This window comes from Lutjanus erythropterus, chromosome 17, assembly GCF_056507025.1.
Source record: "Lutjanus erythropterus isolate fLutEry1 chromosome 17, fLutEry1.hap2, whole genome shotgun sequence".
In the NCBI taxonomy this organism is placed as follows: Eukaryota; Metazoa; Chordata; class Actinopteri; order Lutjaniformes; family Lutjanidae; genus Lutjanus; species Lutjanus erythropterus.
Window position 1 is genome coordinate 17,008,005 of NC_139333.1, and position 15,512 is coordinate 17,023,516.

At 40.8% G+C, this 15,512-nt stretch overlaps 1 protein-coding gene across 2 annotated transcripts in view; it reads left to right on the forward strand.

The window, feature by feature from the left end:
* afap1l2 (actin filament associated protein 1-like 2) overlaps window positions 1-14,830 on the forward strand; it is a 50,479-nt gene extending 35,649 nt beyond the window's left edge. Inside the window, exons 5-20 of one of the 2 annotated variants that reach the window (XM_084740480.1) lie at window positions 726-837; window positions 3,917-4,000; window positions 4,477-4,691; window positions 7,278-7,457; window positions 7,609-7,695; window positions 7,822-7,906; window positions 8,011-8,115; window positions 8,318-8,529; window positions 10,560-10,705; window positions 10,817-10,928; window positions 11,230-11,487; window positions 11,578-11,869; window positions 12,650-12,823; window positions 13,145-13,332; window positions 13,438-13,617; window positions 14,322-14,830. In XM_084740480.1, the coding sequence (XP_084596606.1) occupies window positions 726-837; window positions 3,917-4,000; window positions 4,477-4,691; window positions 7,278-7,457; window positions 7,609-7,695; window positions 7,822-7,906; window positions 8,011-8,115; window positions 8,318-8,529; window positions 10,560-10,705; window positions 10,817-10,928; window positions 11,230-11,487; window positions 11,578-11,869; window positions 12,650-12,823; window positions 13,145-13,332; window positions 13,438-13,617; window positions 14,322-14,348 (2,457 nt within the window). In that variant the 3' untranslated portion in view covers window positions 14,349-14,830. The remainder of the gene's footprint in view (window positions 1-725; window positions 838-3,916; window positions 4,001-4,476; window positions 4,692-7,277; window positions 7,458-7,608; window positions 7,696-7,821; window positions 7,907-8,010; window positions 8,116-8,317; window positions 8,530-10,559; window positions 10,706-10,816; window positions 10,929-11,229; window positions 11,488-11,577; window positions 11,870-12,649; window positions 12,824-13,144; window positions 13,333-13,437; window positions 13,618-14,321) is intronic. The other variant, XM_084740481.1, reaches the window with a different exon arrangement.
* Window positions 14,831-15,512: the final 682 nt, after the last annotated feature.

Here is a 15,512-nt window from a genome sequence, read left to right on the forward strand (position 1 = left end):
ACCTGCCAATCTTAAGAAAAGCAACATAAGAAAGAAAGAAAGAAAAAAAAAAACAGTGATGACAGACGTCTTTGGATCGTGTGGCTGATTAACTGACTTTAGCTGAGTATAAAAGTAATGGAGATATTCTAAATGAATTAAGATTTATTCAAGCAGCCAAGCAGCAGAGGGTCTGGTGGTTTCCAGCAGGATGGGAAGGGGCAGACAGACAGTCTTTACCACACAGGAGATGAGAAGAAAGACAGAAGTGAAGCCAGACTGCTGATTGATTTCAGGAAAGCCACAGGGCCCCCCCCCCCACACACACACACACACACACACACACACACACACACACACACACACACACATTAAAATACATGCTCTCTCTCTTGTTTCCATTCACACACATACATGCTGCCCTGAAGGCAGGCGTGTAACTCTCTAGTGCACCAGGTCAGACGAGGATTGGTTACATGAGGAATTCCCTACTTGCTCCCGACGACGTGACAGCTGGATTAGCCACATGTTCAGCCTGGGGGGGGGGGGATTCATGTTGATAATGTGTGTGTGTGTTTGTGTTGCTGATAACCTGGACATTTTCCTCCTTCACTGGACATGCTTGTTTGGAGGTTATATGTGCTTGTAGGACATATCAAGTAGATAAAAAAAAATAAATTCCCTCACCCCCTATCTATTTTTCTAACTTTCTACTCTTTTTTTCCCACCCTTCCCTCTTCTGTCAGGGCGTGGTGGGCCGCGAGCCGTTTCCCTTACCTGCAGTTCCTGCTCCAGCCTGTATAGACACTTCAGACAGTTACTATGAGGAGGCTCAACCGTACGAGGAAACTTTTAATGGTAAGGACTCTGGTTAAATGTTATATTTCTTTCCTTGTTTCACACAGACACAGCTTAGAGCAGGGCTTCCCAAACTTTTTATTTACTTTTTATTAACAAAAATTCATATATACAAACAGTGAGTTTATATTAACATTGTAATGCAGTAACTTTTAACAGGGAAAACAAGAGTGGATTAAAACAAAGCTTTATACTAAAAAATTGTGTTTCCCATCACATCTAATGCTGGACTGAGCAGTTTGTTAAGTTTGCTGTTTTATTGTCCCTGTGTGTTTAAAATGTGACTTTTTGTTGTGTTTGTTATTTCTGTTGTTAGCGTAATTGTCATTTTTGTGCTGACTGATGGTTTTGATGGATTGATCTATCTTTGCTCCAGCTGAATTTTGAAACTTTAGGTTTTTATCATATGTGACAAATGTCATCAAAGAGTCGATGTCACAGACAGCTGCTTTTCACCTCTAATCGGTATCGTACCGTGGGGTTTCAGTCGGGGCCTTCAGTAACGAAGTGCACGGCCCACCCCCAGACCCCTTGCATGCCCACACGTGCACACGCTGCACCAAGTTGTCATGTGGGTGCTGATGCAGCCAAATCAGCCACTTCTGCATAAATGCCACCAAGACAGTCGATCTTTAAAAACCACAGCGCTGACCCACACCACAGTGCTCTGCAGCAGCTGTCGCAGCATCACAATCAGATTTCATATATGTCACTAAGCAAACAGGGCGCAAAGACATGTTTGGCACGGTTTAGCAGCTGCCCACGTAACTTCAACTGACGAAGTATAGCCACAATATTATCAGTGCACCACCCTCAGTTCAACTGCCCAAACTCCAGCAACACCAATCAGATACAACCAGAACAATAAACAATGTTGTGGAGACTAAAACACCACGATAACTATCTCTTAAACAGAATAAAAAATAACACTCACCCATCACTTGTACCGTATTGGCCCGAATATAAGACGACCCCCACTTTTTCAGTCTTATTTCAATGCAAAAAACACCGTCTTATATTCGGGCCAATACGGTAAATGGTAGGATGTATAAACATCAGCACGTAGCTTAGTTTACTCCCAGTCCATCAAAGGTGCAAACTCCATGGATGACAACAGCGGGGGCTCGTGCCCTCTGTCACTATACATCAAAATTTGATTGGCTGATGAGACAGTCAGTCAAAGTTGTAATCAAATGGCAGCTTCAGCTAGTGATTCAACTAGTGCTGGTCCACAGAGCTGTTAACATGGCATTCAGATATATAGGAAATCCCAGCTGTACCTCACAAGAAAATGACTATATTAGTTCTGGATATATTATTGTAACTTACTGAAAAACTTAGACATTAATGTAATTAGGAAAAAATATATGATTTTGATTGTGAAGGCCAGCAGAGAAGGCCCTGATGGCCCTGACAGCTCTCCACTGCCTCTAATTCTGCTTTATGTGCCACAGTATAACAAATGACACTTGTCAAATAGGGAATTTGAAAGAAATGTCTTCCTGTAATACAAACCTGCTTCAGATGAAGGCCTGTTTCCTTCTGCAGCTGAGGTACATAAAGGCCCTGGACACAAGTCTAGAAAATACAGTGTACATTTTACTGTGCCAGTTGGCCTCGGACTTATTTTGGGCCGAGACCCTAAGCTTGGGAAACGCTAGATTTAATACCCTCCGCGCTGCAATGCTACTGCAAAGGATATCTGCAGTGGAGTTGTGAAAGAGGCATTCCTGTGAAGACAAATGACTCATATTTGACACACGTCACCTGCGGCTGGTTCATTCCAGATAAACCTTGGAATCATCAGTGATTCTTTGCTCGTCATGTGTGTTTATGTGTTTTAGAAGTTTTTTTTTCCAGGGAAACTGATGAGTTGTGTAAGTAACAAAAGTTTCATGACAGTCTTTGTGGTGTTTGTTCTTTGCAAAACCAGCACCTTTAAGCTGTTAACCATAATGGAAACAGACTGACACCATAGTGACACTTGCCTGCATCCTCTCAAAAGGAAAAAACGTCTGGTTTCTCAGAAAGCGGTTCATGCACTGCAAAACACATGCCAGTATAAAAATAAAAGATGTTACCATGCAAGACCATGACCACATTCTATATGAGACATTCTCATGTGAGAATGGTGCGGTAGGTTTGTGTACATGTTGGGTTGTGGTAAATAATTGCTCTTATGTTACACAGTGAGACACATTACAATTTTCTGTGCAATGCTGTCAGCTGGAGTGCTTAAAGGGATAGTTCATATTTTGTCAAGTTGGGTCAGTATTAGCAACAGTAGAACATGCCCCCAACACACAGGACTTGCTGGTCTACCAGTCCCTCGATCGGTTAGGCTTTTTTTTTTTGTGTTATTGTGTGACTTAAGTGTTTTAAAGGGTTAGTTTGGATTCACCACAGTCACACAATAACATCAACAAATGAACAGACCAGAAGCAATGTTCTAAGAGGTAGAACTGCCAATCTACTGCAGGTATTTCACTTTAGTGCATTACAAAAATCTAATCTTTTGGATTACTACAAAATCATACATTGAAGCCACAAAACATTTTAAGTGAAAATGAAATGCATTTTTGCAGAGGGTTCTTTTTTCTCCTGCCAGGTCTGCCACAAAAGGGAACACTTCCTCATATGAAAGATGCACTTTTCATAGTATAGTACAGTGTATATAGAGTACTGGTTATCATGAAAAAAGTTTCATGATTTTAAAGTTGTCATATTTTAATAAAGTAATCAGAAATTGCATACTTTTCAGATGTAATCTGGACTGATTACAGTTCAGTATCTCATCACCTAATCTCTGTCATTCAAGACAGTGGATTAATTTGATGTTTTACTTTGTTTTCCTGTTGCTCAGACTGTTATGTGTGTAGGTTGATGCTGAAACGCTAAAAAAAAAAGGTTCTAGTTAAACAATGAGCCTCTATAGATATAGAATCCCAACATTTTTTTTTACATCTGTCTTTTCTATAAACATAAAAATAGGGCATTTCCCCTCACAATTTTCCAATCTTGCTACTTTCTTCTTCTCTTTCTTCTATATCTTCTTCCTGTTTCCTTCGACGTTGTGTAGATCTGGATTGTTTTCGCCTCCTCTCAGGGCCCTGGATGCGAGTGCAGAGCTCTGACAGTGTGGTGTATGCTGTTATCAACAGGGGTAGCTACCTCTCTATCTCTGGATGTGTGTGTTTCTGTATGGCATGTCTCGGTCTTGCAGTCGTTTGAAGCATGAGCCCCAATGTGCGCGGGCCAGTCGGCATGTCCCCAGTCCACATTGTCCAGCATGTCCAGTGTTTTGCATGCAGACAATAAGTTCATGTCCAGACATGTGACGAGAGTCATCCTATCAACCTTTTTGTATGCCTTTTCATCATATCTTGGTATCTTTTGTCTGTCACCATCTTTCACCAACGCTTTAACAGCATATTTACAGGCTGACTGTTGCAAGGAAATTCCCCTCCATTGAAGAATGTCATCAAGATCGAAATCAGGCATTGACATCATTTGGTCATGTAACAATGTAATCTGTATCGCTGCTACTCACACATTTTAATCCCCCCTCCCCTTGTGATTTTGCCTCTTTGTTTTAGTTTCTTGAGTTGCAGCATTACAATTCTGATTTTTGTTTCTTAGATGATGGGGAGGCGGTTAGCAGTTCATACGAGTCCTACGATGAGGAGGAGGTGACCACCAGAGGAAAGTCGCCGTCAGCGCAGCACCAGTGGCCGTCGGCGGAGGCGTCCATCGAGCTGATGAAGGACGCTCGGATCTGTGCCTTCCTGTGGAGGAAGAAGTGGCTCGGCCAGTGGGCCAAACAGCTGTGTGTCATCAAAGACCATCGCCTGCTGGTGGGTACAAGACTGCGACACAATCTGAATTTAAGTTTTGTGTGTAAGTGTTATCTTCACGAGCACAGAGGGTTTTAGAAGGTTAGAATTTGTTTATATTCTTTTTGTAATGTAAAACCTTTCTATGTAACTCAACATGGAAAAAAGTTAAAGTAAGCAAACCCTCATAAAATATTTAAAACTCCATGTTTAGTTGTTCTTGCTTTGCCACCTATTTTTAGAATGGAAAATATGAATGTAATAAATCAACGTGTAAACAAATGTAGTAGTAGGACAGTCTATTATGAGAAATCCCCCAAAATGAATAATACCAGGGCTAGAACTGTGACTCTTTGTCACGTATCTGAGGTAGAACCCAAATTCAGACATGAAACAGGCAGGTTAGTGAAAAGACTGAAAAGTCTTTAACTTTGAAGATTTGCAAGGAGAGCATATTTGCCAACCCTCCAGATTTTACCAAGAGATTCACTTTTTTTTCTTGCCCTCTCCAGGGATCACAGTCCTCCCGTATTTCTCATGATTTGTGACTGAGTTTTCCACCTTTTCCTTCTGTCATTATCACAACCTGTTTCAGACACTGTACACCATATAAACCCAGGAAGAATCCCTGTTTCTTAAGGAAGGTTTTGAAGGAAAGGAGCATGCATTCTGTTAAATCTGATGCATTGATTTTCTTTTCATCGAGCACGAGGTTCTGTATGAATGAATAAATGAAAACTGATTATGCCAGAGATTCACGCATATTCACACCAGAGGGGCCAATTATTTTATATGCTTTCCCGAGTAAGAACTTAAAAGTATTTAAAATAAAATGCTGTTGCAGTGTACATATTATTTAGTTAGCCTATTTTCATTCTTTACATGACACCAGAATGCAGAAAACAAAGACTCTGATCATGGGCTCAGTTTTTCTAGGTGGCCCTCCCTCCCTCCGATTTAGTTTTAAAATCCTCCTTATTTTGAGGTCTAAAGGTTGGCAAGTATGAAGGAGAGTGAAATGGAGAGTGAAAAGGAGCTTGGGTTGAGTTGAGGGGGATCCAGGGGTGAAGACTTGGCAGAGGGTAATTCGGGAAAAAGAGCTGGTTGGCGGACTCGGCAAACTGGCGAGGTGCTCTGGCACGCAGGTGATCTTGGAGACAGAAAGAACAGGTGTAAGTATCTCAGGGAGACAGGGAGGCAAACAAACTAACAAGCAGAAAGACAGTCTGGGACATTAAACTGAGCTGGAAGTGTGGCACAAAGACAAACTTTGTATGGCACTGTGGTTCAGCAGGGACTGGCTGCTGGTGCAGAGTATTTTTAGTGAAGAGCTGATGATTGCGTTATCGGTTTTTGCATTGCATGCCTTGATCTCTGCTTTGGTATGATTTTGTTGTCTGCTCCGCTGACCTGTTTTCTTCTGCCTTTGTTTTTAAAGCCCTTTTGTCAGCTCATTTTGTTTTAACTGTGCTGCAGAAATAAATTTAACTTGACTTTTATGTGAGTGTCTACACCCTCTTTAGGCCACAACTCCATGTCCAAGTGGAAGATTCCTATTAGTGGAATACCACTATAAAAGGACCGTTTGCTCCATGTGATCTGTTTGACTTCCTGCTGAAACGTTTAGGAGTTTGTTTGTTTTAAGGTCTAACATGACCGTGTCATGACAATAAAGACACTTTAATTGTTTTAAAAGAGTCTGCCATGCACATCATCTGTGCATTAAAGCTAACTTTAATCATTACTTTATATTAACAATGAAGCAAATGAAAACATTGGGGCATTTCTGTTGCTGCTCTCACCAGCCTCGTGTTTAAAAATTCAGTTGATGCAGGTTGAAGTACAGAACTCTGAGACAATTAGTAGTGATTGAAGCAGGGTAAGACAGCTAGCCTGGCTCTCTTTAAAGTTCAAATGTTCAAAAATACATTTTCCTGCACCACTAAAGCTCATTATTTAACCAAATGTTTCTCATTTGTTTGATATGTACACAAACTGCAATGTAAAAATGATCATTTGTGGTGATATGCAACTATTTCTTGGCAAACATTAGCCAATCATAGTAACATACAGGAGTCTTGTCATGAGGTTGCCAAGCAACTGGATGGCTAAATAAACTATTATTCTTGAAGAAATTACAATACACCTCAAAATGCACAAATTTAGTTGCATTACTAGCTGTTTTTCCCTGTTTCCAGTCTTAATGCTAGCTCAGCACGAGAGCAATATTCATATTCTCATCTAACTCTTAGAAATAAAGCTGTGTGATTCTTGTAACCATGTCAATTGTGACTCATGTGATAAATGATGTGTAAATATTTTTAGACTTGCATGAAAATTCCCCAGAATGCATCGTAGTAGAAAACCTCATGAGGGTCAGATTGCAATCATTTGACCCCTGTGATCAACATGTCTAGCGTCTGTCTCTTTCGCCAAACCATTACGGGATTATGAGCTCTTTTTAAAAATAGTTTACGACTGATATTTGTTAAATGGCAAATAATTCCAAATATACTGTGACCACCCCGCACATACTGCATGTGTTAAACTGTTAAGCTGGCTGTAAAATCACAAAGTTTAAGCCAGTGTTATCTCTGCCTCTCTCAGTGCTATAAGAGCTCCAAGGAGCAGACCCCTCTGCTGGATGTGAGTCTGCTGGGCTGCAGTGTAGTCTACAAAGAGAAGCAGCTGAAGAGGAAAGAGCACAAACTGAAGATCATTCCAGTGGGAGGGGAGGCCATCGTGCTGGCGCTACAGAGCAAGGAGCAGACAGAGCAGTGGCTGAGGGTAAGCCAGTCAAAAATGCCTCGGGAAGCAGTATTATTAATACTCAACTTGTTTGCTGAAGGAACAACTGTACGATATATGACCTGGCTCATTATTTCAAATTAATTCTGGAATTTTGATTGTATTAATTAGCCTCCTCTTTGTTCATTAGGTGATTCAGGAGATCAGTCCCAAGCCAACTGAAAACTGTGACTCCCAGCACTCTGCGTCCGACTCACCAAGGCTCATTTGTACAAAGGTACACTTACTTTGACCTGTCGTTCTATGATCACACAACCTGTGGAAGAGGTCTGAGGAGTTTAGTCATTTGTAATTCTGATGGACATGCCTATTAAAGTATTAAAATGTTGACATGAACCTTCAGGGAGAGCTGAGTGAGAGACACTCGGTGGCTTCGGAGAGCGGCAGCAGCACCGACAGCCATGCTGAGATTCCTGAAAGCAAAGATGGTGAGTCGAGCTTTGGCTTATTTTTCAGAGTCGGTCCAAAAAATGGGTTCAGGCACAAACAAAAAAGAAAAACATTCATCTCCTTCTCCTCTTCTCCTCCACAGTGAAGAAGAAATGTTCTCCAGGTTTGAAGTTCAGCAACCTGATGAACATTGGCAAAAAGAAACCGTCCTCGTTAGAGAACCCAGAGAAATCAGTGGACACCTCAGGTGAGCAGAGGTCCACTGTACATGTCATCCTAAAGCCTGCTGTAATAAAGGTCTGACTTCAAGATTCCACTTTTAACTTATAAAATATTGACTTTGACGTTACATATTGTATTGAGTTGTTTACTTACATTATTTCAAATGTTTCTAACATAATTCATATACAGTAGGAAGAGCAACAGGTAACTCCTCTTTCTTCTGTCAGGCTACCTCAACGTGTTGGTGAACAGCCAATGGCGGACCTGCTGGTGTCTAATCAAGAATGGGCAGCTGTGGTTTTACCAGGACAAGGGCAAGAACAAAGTGAGCCAGCCGGCTGTTACCCTCGGGGGCTGCAGCATTTTGCCCGACCCCAGCCCTGAGCACCTGTACTCCTTCAGGATCGACATGGACGGCACACAGCTAGCAACTCTAGAGGTAGATAACTACTGTGTTTTCAGCTGCTTAGCGGCAACCCTGCTAATGTTTGGAGCTGTAACTGTAAAATCTGGGTTACAAGCTAGACAAACTATCTGTGATGCGCCTCCTGTCTGCCTCAGATGAGAGCTTACTACAGTGTTACTCTGCAGAAGAAATTACCAGAGGTCTAACATGTCTGGAATGGCAAAAACAAACATCAGCATTTCTCAAAAAGAGAAATACTGAGAATGCAGCTACTTGTAGGAATCCTAAACACTAACCTCATTTGGAAATCACTTTCTGCTGACATCAAACTGAGCCTATGTAATATATGTATGTGCGCACAAGGGTGGTCTGCATGTTTGTGTTCATATGTGTGTGTAAGTGTGTGAAGGGTGTGGATGAACTGGGATTCTGGGGACTCATGCTACGCCCTTTTTCATTAGGCTTCCAGTACCACCCTGCTACAGAACATATTTGGTCATAGGGAATGGAATTTAATGTTTAGTCTTGAGGGCTCTATCTGACACATTTATGGTTTTCTTGTTATGAGTTTTTTTTTTTTATTTCACAAATATACAAATTCCCAGATCTGCTATCAACCAAAACAAATAACCTATTTTAATTCAGAGAAATGTGTCAAACCATCATGTGTTTGTAACAACTGCAGTTCTATTAGATGAGCTGTTTGAATGTCCCAAAATAATAATAGGCTGTTCTGTCTCTTCATGAAAGTGTCTTATTACGGGTGTCATTTCGGCTGGTTATTGCTGTTTTATGAGACATACTGAATACTTGTCTGTTCTCAAATTGTTACCACTTAGTTGTTTATTATATTAAAGGTCCACTGCGTAAGATTCTATTGGCAGAATATGGCAGAAATGTAATATAATATTCATAAGTATTTTTTCATTGGTGTATAATCACCTGAAAATAAGAATTGTTGTGTAGGTGAGTGATATTCAGTTGGTTGCAATCTAGAACCTCACTGCTAGATGCCACTAAATCCTACGCACTGGTCCTGTAACAGTTATATTCGTAATTGTCCTTTTGTGTACAGAAGCGTGACTGCTGTGAGATTACTGCTCACATGGAGACATTACTATATTAATCACCGAAAGCAGCTTCTCATCATTAATCATTAAAGAAAACACTCAGACATTAGTACAGCACTACAAAGAAATCAGCTAGACAGCTTGCCCTGCTTGACATAATTAAAAAAATGACTAAATGATCAGAGAGGCTGATTTGACATGTTTCTATGTCTGCAACAATGTCAGTGCAGAAAGTATCGATAATAATTAAGCATCAAAACTACAAACTGTAGTTTTAAACAGACATGACAGAGGATACTCTCCAGAGGACATATTTTGTAGATACCCTTTTGAAGTTACAGTTTATACAGCCGTTTTATCCCAAGCAATTTCACTGTATGACTGTGTCAGACCTTTTGAATGAACACAGAACACAGAATATTAATTAACATTGTCCTGACTGATCCTGTTGGATTTAAATAATTAGCAAAATTACAGCTATTGTGCCTGATATGTAAATGTGAACAGTGTCTCTCTTAATGCTTCACCCACCTACAACCATCTGCAATTAATCAGAGTGTTCATTTTTAAGACTAACCAAGTAACTAAAAAAAAGTCCTTTAAATAGCAAGAAAGTATTGCACAATTGACTTAAGACAACACAACTTACACCAACTACACAAGGTGAGCGCTGGGCATGAAAGTGTCATCTGCTTTGGTCAGAAGATAGTACTGACAGCTACGCTGCACTGTGCAAAAGATAGAGCTCCAACTTTTTAGAAGTAGGTTTACATCCTTTCTAGCTACTGCTCAGCTGGGGAGAGACATTTCACATCTTTAAAGGGTTTGTGTCTTGAAATACTGCTGGGAATCCATGCTGTAGCAATCAATTCATTAATACAAAGTGACAGATGGCATGCAGCATAAACCACGGGCTGTCTTTAATCTTATGATGTTGCAAGTGCGTGGTATGTACTGAATGCACTTTGTTCCACTCTGTCCTCCGTCTCTCAGGCTAAGACGTCCGCCGACATGGGCCACTGGCTGGGCCTCTTGCTGTCACAGACGGGGAACAAGACGGACCCCGAGGAGCTGACGTACGACTATGTCAACGCTGAGAGGATCTCCAACATCGTCACTGCTGCCAAGACTTCCTTCTAGTGAGACCCCTCGCTTCTGTCCACTTTAAGGGGCACATTTCCCACCAGTGTGTGCGTACTTGGGACTAATGTTTAAATGAGATGTCTGTATGTGTTTGTGTGTCTCTCTAGCTTGATGCAGAGGAGGTATTCAGAGCCAAACACCTACATCGACACCCCACCCTCCATTTCTCACAACTCTGATGAACTGTACGATGATGTGGCTTCTATAGCTGATCCAGAGGTATGTTCAAAATTTAAAATAAACTAAAAAGTTTAGTTATAAAGAACCAGAAACAACTCAGACACTCCAATATCAGTACAGTATTCCAGTACATCTGTGTAGTTTACAGAAAATCAGCTGTTAAAATAAAGCAAAATGATCAGCTGTAGTGTTTTTTTAGGAATGAAAACATGCAGCCTATCTACCATCTCTACCGTTTTTTTTTTTATAAGTTTTCGATTTCAGTTTCACTTTTACACTTTATACTCACTTCATCTGGCCACTTTTCAATCTCATAACATCCTGCGTCCGTGTGATACAGGATGCTGAAGAGAGCGGCCTGCCAGACAGTGAGGACAACAATCTGCAGGAACATAATGAAACGTGCACACAGCAGGACAGCAAGGACTCGGTGGGAACAGAACAGGACACGGACAACAGGATTTATCTGGACCTCGTCCCCGTACGCTCCTTCCTCCATACGTCCTGTGGGGGTAAAACCGTCCCTGCCAAAGAAACTTCTAGACATTCTCCAGTCACAGTAGAGGACCAGAAGGACCCCTCATCTCAAACAAAAGAGGTAGATAATAGGGATTAATTCAGATTTGCTGTGTTACATTTACATGTCATATTTTATGGTTTATTTCTATGTTTAATGTGTTCATTCCAGGTCAGTTCAACTAACCGTACTGAGCCAGACTCCACACCCGTGTTAAATGGAACTAGTTTGACCTCCGCCGCCAGCAAACCAGAACAAGAGTGCCCCCAGACTCCCACTCCACCGCAGCCACAAACTCAACCAGTCAAGATCTCATCCCAAAGCCAGGACACCCCCAAGAGAAGCAGCCTGGGAATCCCACAGGCCTTCAGCAGCTCCTCTGGGGTACAGATCCATAAAGGCCCGACTGCTACCGGGTTCCCTCATAGTCCTCAGCCCATGCGGCCCAAGGCACATACCATAGGTGAGGATAAAAGAAACGGGGAGACTGGGTTGGTGGGTACTGTGTTAAAAGTCAGAGCACCACTTCTACACACAAAAGATTTTTGGAAAGACCATTTCCAGCATTAAGCAATAATGTATCGTTGTTTTCCTCCACACTGAGTGTACTGTACTCTTCCATTACAACGGCTCCCTCTAGTGATACGCTGCACCCTCTACAGTAAAGACACAGCTTCACAGTGGTGTGCAGATTTACAGTATATCACAGTAGAAACATGGTCAACACTTTCTTTCTATGATGTCCATGTCTAACCCTTAAAGAATGGTTAAATGAAAAGATTAATAGTAGTAGTACATTTTGGAAAGCAATGTTAATTGATTATATGCTATATCTAAATGTATAGCCTATTTGATTTATCAATGCCTTTTCCCTTCAGTGAGAAACACCAGAAGCAGGCTGGTTATTTCATTCATTCATTCATCAGCAGATTTCATTACCTCGCTTAGAGCACCCAATGACCACTTAGAGTAAATTATAATCACAATATAATGCATTTTTAAATGATTATAATGTACTAGAACTATTAAATATAATACAGTATGTGCTTGAAAAAAAAGTAATTAAATATTATGATATTGTTATTGCAGCATGGAGCAAAAAGGGGCAGAACTTAAGAGAGGTCAATTAATGAATCTCTTTGTTTCTTCTTGCACCCTTGACCAAATGTCATGGTAAACAACGAATATGGTTTTACTTGTGTATAAGCAAAAAATCTACAAAATTTCTACAATCCATTCTCAGGGTCTCCCGGTGCAGTCGAAGGGAAACTGGGTAAGAACCGCACAGAGGCAGACATGCGCCGCTACATCGACGAGCGTGACCGCCTGGAGAAAGAGAGGGAGGAGGTGAGAGGCAGTCTGGCAACCCTGAAGAAGGAGAGGAGGGAAATCAAAGAGGAGCTCAGCGCCTGCCAAGGTACATCATCCTCATTTCCCTGTAGCACATTACTGCACTGATTACACACTTACTGCATTCCAAATCACATTATTTTCTTTTTACATTCAGTACACACTGCAGCTGCCTTTACAAAGTACGTACTATTGCATCAAGTATGCATACAAATGGGACATAAAGATTGTAACATGAACTTTGACCCTCTTGCTCATAAATCCATCACAGTGCACACAACAAAATTTTGACTAAAAGTAAAAAGTATGCGATTTGGAATGCATCATAAATCTTTCTATTGAATGCAGCCATCGATCTGTGTGACTGACAGCTGTCTGTTGTCCTCAGATCCAAAGCAGCAGGCCTCATTAGAAGCCCATCTGAAGCAGAAGGAGGAGGCTTGTCGGGAGGCAGAGCGCCGCAGGGTAGAGGTGGAGCTACGACTGGTAGAAGTCAAGGAGAGTCTGAAGAAGGTGGAGTCGGGGCCTTTCACACTGGGAACCACGCTGGACAGCAGCCTCCAGGACACGCCCACAGTTAGTATACCGGTTCTGATGGCATCAACTTGCAACATCTAAGTCTTTACAATCTTTAGTCAGAGCTGTGGTTTGCTAACTGCCACACTAACATTTTACCCTCAGCCTAAAGCATCAACCGTGCCTGGTTCCCAGACATCATCATCATCGTCGTCATCATCGCTCCAGCCCTCCAACAGCAGCGTCAGTGCAGACCCGGCCTCTCCAGTCAACTCTGCATCTGCGCTAAAGAGCAGACCTGCCTCCATCATGGGCACCAAAGGCAACGTCATGCAGAAAGCTAAGGTGAGACTGTAGATGTTACCTACCACAAGATTATTTTATAACACTTTACATTACAGCTCAGTAAGAACATGGTAATATTGTCCTATGCTCCTATTCATGGTTATTAATCAGAATCTACTACAAGCGTTTCCAGATTCAACAGCATTAAACATATAATTTGCGCAGTATTACCTTGAAACAGGAATGTTTGGAATATAAGGGAGGATTAATTTCAGATTTTATGATTTCTTTAACATGATAGATATAATACTGTGAAAACATCACCTATATTATCTCATTATTAACATATCATTACTATCTTTAAATGTCTTTCCTCATTATTACCCCTCTTCAAGGCCCCTTATTACCCTGTTACATTAATTTCAGTCTAATATTACACAGCTATACCCATTGTTAATATCTAGCTATTACCTGGTTACTCAAATCATTTTCTTTTTTTTATTAACAAGCCATTAAATATGTGGAACAATATGCAGTGGGTAGTTCATTATTGCGAAATAAACCCCTTCAGGGTGATTCAGCACTTCTCCACTTCACCTCGGGGTCTTGCACCACCCTGTTGTGGTTTATTTTGTAATAAACTGTCAATTATCCCTTACGCAATGTACAAGTGTTACCAAATGTACCGTTATGATTGTGTAGATGTGTGTGCGTGTATATATACTGTGAAAATACCTCAGTTTCATCCTTTTTTGTATTAACAGGAGTGGGAGAAGAAATCTACCACCTAGAGGGAACCCTGAATGCCCTTTGACTTTCTTCAACCTCTGAAATCCACAAGTTTCTCAGACCAGACAATTTAAAACAACATCCACCCTTCTCTCTCTGGATCCGTCATCCTCATCATTTCCTTGTCAAGACTATAAAGAGCCAATCAGAGAGATGCACGAGCCGTCTTCTCAAATACCACTGGATAATCTTTGTTTCAATGACTCTTCAAGTTGTTTTTTTCTCCATTCGCTAAATGAGGACACTGATGCAGTAGCATTTTGGCCAACTTAACAAACAGCCAAACATTTGAAAACCACTGAAGTTTGAAACAGAAAGGCACCCATCTACAAAATTGGCCATTTTGTACACTCTTAGATTGTAGCTTGGTTCATATATGCTGGTAGCCAAGATGTAAATATATTTACACCATTATTCAGCCTTCTGGCTTGTATTGCTAGCTAAAAATGCACTTTTTATTCAAATAAAAATGTACTGACAACAACCACTGGCTTGAAATGTGTTTATAAAAACTTTTACCTTTAACATTACATCTGTCAGTCCAGCTTGTCTGTTGAAAATAGACTTGAGGTTCACTGTAGTAACAATGCAAAGGACAGTGGCAGCCTGCAGCATTAAAATTTAACAGGGTAATTAGATTCAACTCGGTCACTTCCCACTAATGAAGTAATAAAGCATTCATGAAGGGGAGCAATTTGATAATATGATGTTCATCTGGCAAATGCTTATGAGGGTTTAATGTTACTTTTGGATATTCAGCAAATAGTTTGGATTATTTTAAGTGAGGTTTTATGAGGTACTTATTCATAGTCAGTGTATTACTTATAGTAAATGGTGAAGAAGCAGAGAGGAGTACCTGTGTGGGAAGCTGAGCAATGTACTGCTGTGGACAGGATCAGCAGCAAAACATATTTTAGCAACCTAAAAAAAAAATTATATCAGTTTAAGTGTACACAATATTTTCACTGCTTTACTTTGCCATCAGTGGTAGACCAGCAACTCCCATGTTTTGCGGGGTAAAATGAGTTGGTTGAACAAGAGAAAGCAACATTTTTAACTATTTAACGGCAGTTTCCTATCCTTAAAGGCTGTTTGGTGGCAAAGTAAAGCTGTGAAAATATTCTAAATATAGCATACATACTGGTATTGATTTTTTTTTTAGATGG